Source organism: Hibiscus syriacus, unplaced genomic scaffold (assembly GCF_006381635.1).
Source record: "Hibiscus syriacus cultivar Baekdansim isolate YM2019G1 unplaced genomic scaffold, ASM638163v2 tig00110831_pilon, whole genome shotgun sequence".
NCBI lineage: Eukaryota > Viridiplantae > Streptophyta > Magnoliopsida > Malvales > Malvaceae > Hibiscus > Hibiscus syriacus.
In genome coordinates this window covers 5,351,515-5,358,118 of record NW_024062882.1, presented here as the reverse complement: position 1 = coordinate 5,358,118, position 6,604 = coordinate 5,351,515, and the positions used below count along the sequence as shown (strand labels likewise).

Sequence of the window (6,604 nt, the reverse complement as noted above, 5' to 3'; positions counted from 1 at the left end):
TTTGGACAATTCCGATGGCTGATGAATAGTCCCCAACTAGGTAGCTACTATATAGCAGAGCGATGGGATACGACAGAATCTGCATGTTCTTTTTAAAAAATAATTTTCACGTTTTTTTTCTTTTTGTCGCCAAACTAATTTGGAGAAACTATAATAATTTGACATAATCCAAATTAAATTTGACATATTCCAAAATTCAGCCCCAATATTTACTAAAATAATTATTTTAAATTTTTTATTTTGAAACATTTTAGTCCCAACATTTTAAAAGACACCTGATATTTAATCAAATAATAACTTTGACCATTTATTTCTTTGAAGTATTTTGATTCTCAACGTTCATTTTATGATAAAAGACATTCTTTTGGAGCGTTAATATTTATTAACTAATGATTTCTATCAATAGAAGGGCATTCTCCCCTCCAAAATGAAACGTTTGTGTCAATATTACTTCATTGATTAAATGAATGATTATTAGGTCATGAATATTACTTTACAATATTACTTCAGTGATTAAATGAATGATTATTAGGTCATGAATATTACTTTATAATCACCTCATCTTAATAAATAATAAAAATATATTTTTTTCTCTCCATAAATTTTATTTATTTTTATTATTTTTATTATTTTTACATTTGACTATTTGAAATATTCATATTGGTTTAGGGTTTAGAGTCTTTGTCGTCGCTAGGCCTAATCCGGACGACGCACCGGTTATCACCACGTTACCCTTTCGCAAGGTCTTCTTTCCTTGTGGTGCTGCCTGATCAACCGCTGGAGTTGTGGTAGTCGTTTGTGCTCGAACAATTCCAGCAGGGACTTCCTTTTTCCTAAGTTCCTATAGTTCATTCGACGTACCAGATATGAAAAACTATTGACAAATTCACAATCTTTACAAAAAAACCAACATTTTATCTACCATTTTCAGTATGAAAACCATAAAATAGAAAGATATTTGGATGTTTCAGCAAGGGCTTCCTTTTTCCTAAGTTCCTATACTTCATTCAACGTACTAGTTATGAAAATCTATGACAGAGTCGCTATCTTTAGAGAAAAAATATAACTTTTTATCTACCATTTTCATTTTTCAGTATGAAAACTATGGAATTGAAAGATATTTGGATGGTTCACCTGAGTTAAAGGCTGAGGGAAGCTGAAATGGGTAGAGAATGAAACGCCAAAGAGTGTTGGGGACATCCTACTATCTTACCTCCCCTTACCCCATTACATATGGAAACAAGGGACATCCATTTTTTTAGTGTAATAATTGTTATTTGGTTGGATGGTGAACGGAGACGGGGACAGATAAGGTTGGTTCTTGATGGCAATATGCCATGTCAGCTTCCATTATCCAATGGGATTTGCTTTGATTTCTCTTCCAAGCTTTTTCATTTCTCCATAAACAGTGAGTTTCTGGGCCTTTTCGGCCTGCAACAATCCAGTCCAAAGGGATAATATGTGTCTTGATGGAAAATTACATATGGAAACAAGGGACATCCATTTTTTTAGTGTAATAATTGTTATTTGGTTGGATGGTGAACGGAGACGGGGACAGATAAGGTTGGTTCTTGATGGCAATATGCCATGTCAGCTTCCATTATCCAATGGGATTTGCTTTGATTTCTCTTCCAAGCTTTTTCATTTCTCCATAAACAGTGAGTTTCTGGGCCTTTTCGGCCTGCAACAATCCAGTCCAAAGGGATAATATGTGTCTTGATGGAAAATTACATTGATGAACGGAGAATATCAACTTTTATTATTAAATCAGTGAGAATTTACCTTTTAAATAATGTTAATTAAATCACTCAAATGTGATGTGATCGTTAAAAAATGAAGTATCAATACGGGTTGGTTTAAGTGATAAATAATTTGATATCGTTTAAATAATATATCGAGGTCAAGTCATTGTGTATGCAAAAAATTTCTGCTAGAAGATATATCCACCGAAGTCAGGTATGCAACACGATTCGATCCAGATTAGTTAAGTCAAACTTTTTAAACCGGAAGGAAAACAAAAAAATAATATTATTATCTATATAATATTTGTTACTTACACGTTTGATCATTTTTTTATTCCTTCAATTATTCATTTGTATTAAGTTCATTTTTAGTCAAATTTTAATTATATATTCCTCAACTATTTTAGAATATATGTGTACCTTCAAAGTATTCTTTTGACGAATAATGTTTTTTAAAATTTAGTCCAACAATTTTATATTTATTCAACTTAGTCTTCTGATTACAACTCTTTTTATTTTCTTTCTTTCATTAATTTCTTAACTCTTTTATACTTAAATCAATACTTTATTATCAAAATCTCTTTTTTTATAAATATTATCAATATATTATATAAATTTTGTTATACCTCCCCCCTTTGATTCCATTAAAGTTTCTATAAGTATCTAACAAGTTACATTAATCAATTTTTTGAATCACCGATTGCAACTCTTCACTCAAATTAGAATAAGCGAAATATTTACAGCTTCACTAGATTAATTCTAATCAGAATCACCGATTACAACTCTTCACTCAAATTAGAATAAGCGAATTATTTGCAACTTCATTTTTCTCATTACAAATTTTAAATGGTATTTAATTTATTAAACAATATTATAAATTTTACTTATATATGTGATAAAAATTATGAAGAAATATATAATTATATAGGGCAATTTAAATCAATCAATATCATACTATAATAAATATTTAAAATTTATTTAAATTTTTAAAAAATATATTCAATTTAATTTGATTAACTTAATTAAAAAATTAAGTAAAATCTAAATGTATTTATTAAATTAACTACTATATATTTTTCATTTGATTTAACTCGACAATCAATTCCTCATGTCTATGTATTGGGTTTATGTCTGCGTTGCGTCCTGGTTAGCCCACGACTAGTTTAAGTCTATGGTAAAGTCTATTTAATAATATTAATTTAATGGATTTATATTTAGTTTTATTTTATACTTATTTTTTATAACTACATGCATCTAACCTATTAATCAATTAATTCTAATCAATGGCGGCGCACGATAAAAATATTCTCTGGGCGCACGATAGCGTCTGAAAACTCTTCTGCGTCGCTGGTGAAACAATCGTCTTTCCCTGCAAGCCTCATCTGTTTCTCTATTCTTTCCTTAAACAAACATCGGTTTCGTTCCCCTGATGGAGTGGAGGAAACTCTTTGGATGCTCAGATGGACAAGAACTGGAATTCTTCTCCCCGTCCTACCCAGAAGGGATTCCAACAGTTAATCCAACGCCTGAAGTCCTTGATGCTGGAATCTCCGGATAGAAGCTCTCATTGGTGGGTCAATTCCTCGGGTCTGCTCCAAACCTTGTCACAATGCAAAGGCTCGCAAACATTCTTTGGACAAGCGCTATTCAAGGCTCTCGTGTCCAGGTTAGTAAGGCAGGAAGAAATACCTTTATCTTTTCTTTCAACAATGAAACTGCTAGAGATTGAGTCTTAGATAATGGTCCTTGGCACATCCTAAATAAGCCAATGATACTTAGAAAATGGGAACCGAACCTCACGAGGCTTAATTTCGATATGTCAAAAATTCCAGTTTGGGTAAAACTCTTCAACGTGCCTTTGGAACTTTATACCAGAACTGGACTAAGTTATCTTGCCAGTGCAATCGGGAATCCTATCTCTTTAGACTCGATTACTGCTTCAAAAACAAGACTGGAATATGCTAGAATCTGTGTCGAAATTGGGATTACTGATGAAATCCCCAAATTCGTAAACGTTATTCTCAAAGATGGGAGATCGACTTCTATTTCTGTTAAAGTGCCGTGGCTACCTCTCAGCTGTAAAAAATGTAAAGTTTATGGGCACTCAGAGAAAAAATGCTTCTCAAATGCAGCACCGGTCATGTCTCAAGTTTGGATCAAAAAGAGAGCACTCAGTCCTAACTCAAAGACCTCAACTTCACGTCAAAATGAAGCTTTGCAAGATCCAATCGAACATGCTACAATGGTGCAAAACAAAAAAGAAGTAGGCCCTCAAAATGTTCCAGTGCCTACCAAAACAACTCCTATTGTTGAGGAAAATCACACGAACGTAGTTCAAACACAAACAAATTCTAATCCTGAAGGTATTCAAGACAATCACTTTCCAACCCTTAAAGTTTCAATTATTGAGGATGAACCTACTACTCCAGATGATACAGGCATCAACTTTTCCATCTCCAAAAAATGAGAGAAAGGCAGACCAGTTAAGGACAACTCAAAATTTGTCTTAGCTGGATCAAAAAACAAATTTGACATCCTCAATTCAATAGACGAACATTCTTCTGTCACAGAGGATCAAACCAGAAAAATTCGTACTGCTTCATTAGGCGTTTCAGCTCTGCTCAATGATCTCAAAAAGAAAAAGAAACAATACTTAGAAAGAGCAAGGAGTTCAACAGTAGATGGATTTGGGGGTGCTTCCAGCTCTCCTGCTCAATGAATATCAGCTTTTGGAATGTAAGAGGACTGAATAGTCCTCTAAAACAGGACAAAGTTCTTCAAAGGGCTTACCAACATAAAGTCGATGTCATTTGCCTACTGGAAACACGTGTCAAAGTAGAGAAGACAGTGGGCTTATTTGAAACAAAATTTGCAAAATGGAATGTTTGTACCAATTACGATTTTGCTATTAATGAGAGGATTTGGTTTTTCTGGAAAAAAGATTTGGACCTATCAATCTGTGATATTTCTGCACAATGCGTTTTTGTCAAAGGATCCTACCAAGGAAACCCTCTTATTATTGCAGCAGTCTACGAAAGCAATGATGGAACTGCTCGAAAACATCTCTGGGGTCATCTGCGAGAACTAGAAAGGAGCTATGGCCATTTATCTTGGATTTTGGGAGGATACTACAATATTATACTGCACCCTAATGAAAGTTCAGAGCATGATCTTCTGGGCCCAATCTTCTCTCCTGAAATGAAAGAATTCAAATAATGCGCTCAAGACTTAGCACTTCAGGATCACCCATTTTTTGGACCACTGTTTACTTGGAGCAACAAACAACAAACCTCTTTCCTTGCAAGGAAACTTGATAGGATTCTTATCAATACTACATGGGTGAAAAGTTTTCCAAATTCATTTGTTGAATTCCTTGCTCCGGGTCCCTCTGATCATTGTATGGCCTTTGTTTGTCTCAACAAAGAAATTCAGGCAAATGAACGAAGCCATTCAAATTCTTTAATTTTTGCGCTCTTCATCCCAATTATTTGGAAGAGGTACGACATTCCTGGCAACCAACTATTCAGGGTAACCCTATGCATGTTCTCTTTCACAAACTCAAACGCCTCAAATCATGCTTAAGGAAACTCAACAAGGAATGCTACAGTGACATAACAATTCGAGTTAAGCATAAACGGAAGGAGATGAAACAACATCAACTTTCTACTCTCAGAGGTGAAAACAACTGCGAGAAAGAGATTATCTTACAAAAAGAGTTAACATCTCTAGAAGAGGCTGAGCTTATGTTCTTAAAGCAAAAAGCCAAAACTCAATGGATAAGGGAAGGTGACAAATGCTCTAAATTTTTTCATTCAGCTGTGGCAGTCAAACACAAGCGCGACACAATCAGGGTGCTTGTTGACGAACAAGGAAGAAGACTTTAATCCTTTGACATGATGGCCTCTGAGGTGACTACATTCTTCTCCAAACTTCTGGGTATTTCAAATCCCAATGTATCCGAGAGCAATCCCACTCTACTTAAAAGCCTGCTGCAATTTACGTTGCCCCCTGAAGCTTCATCTGATTTAACTAAGAAAGTATCAAAAGAGGAGATTAAGGAAGCCATTTTCAGTTAAGGTAACGACAAAGCCCCTGGCCCGGATGGATTCACACCTTACTTTTTCAAAAAATCATGGGATGTGATTGGATACGATGTGGTAGACGCAATAAAATACTTCTTCCAACAAACATACTTGCTCCCAGCTTTCAATGTTACCACAATTGCCTTGGTTCTTAAAGTGCCAAACCCAAGCAAGGTCAAAGACTTCCGGCCAATTTAATGTTGATATGTTGTTTATAAGACAATTACTAAGATATTAGTAAAAAGACTGACCAATCTACTTCCAGGGATGATTACAAAGGTAGAAGTATCGTAGACAATACTCTCCTTGCACAGAAAATGGTGAAAGGCTATGGAAGGAAATCAATTTCCCCAGATGTTCTTTGAAGATTGACCTTCAAAAGGCCTTCGACACTCTTCACTGGGGCTTCATTTCTTCAGTTCTAAAAGCTATACAGCTACCAAAAACCTTCATTGACTGGATTGAAGCTTGTTTCTCAAATGCAAGATACTCCATCTCCTTCAACGGAAGCCTGATTGGATACTTCAAGGGTGAAAGAGGTATAAGGAAAGGTGACCCACTATCCTCTTTCTTATTCGTCCTCGCAATGAATGTGTTGTCTAAAATTCTCAATTTGGCTACTGCGAGAGGTATGTTTGGCTTCCATCCTAAATGTAAGAAGATAGGGCTCACTCTCTTAATGTTTGCGGATGATCTTCTAATCTTCTGCAAAAGAAATTTGGAATTGGTTGTCGGAGTCACTACTGTTTTAGACAAATTCTATGAAATGTCTGGCCTAAA

General features: G+C 34.9%; 1 protein-coding gene across 1 annotated transcript; it reads left to right on the top strand.

Moving 5' to 3' along the window:
• The first annotated feature begins 3,202 nt into the window (after nt 1-3,202).
• On the top strand, nt 3,203-4,461 carry LOC120142879. The gene is made up of 3 exons (XM_039157356.1): nt 3,203-3,408; nt 3,618-4,180; nt 4,292-4,461. Exons 1-3 carry the CDS (start codon nt 3,203-3,205, stop codon nt 4,459-4,461), a joined length of 939 nt encoding a protein of 312 aa, XP_039013287.1.
• The last annotated feature ends 2,143 nt before the right edge of the window (nt 4,462-6,604 follow it).

Bases quoted from the DNA above. Each gene is read 5' to 3' on its own strand.
- LOC120142879 (XM_039157356.1), top strand. From the start codon at position 3,203: ATGGACAAGAACTGGAATTCTTCTCCCCGTCCTACCCAGAAGGGATTC. The intron at 3,409-3,617 runs GTTAGTAAGGCA...ACTTTATACCAG, and splicing joins TTCAAGGCTCTCGTGTCCAG to AACTGGACTAAGTTATCTTG. The intron at 4,181-4,291 runs GCATCAACTTTT...TCAATTCAATAG, and splicing joins TACTACTCCAGATGATACAG to ACGAACATTCTTCTGTCACA.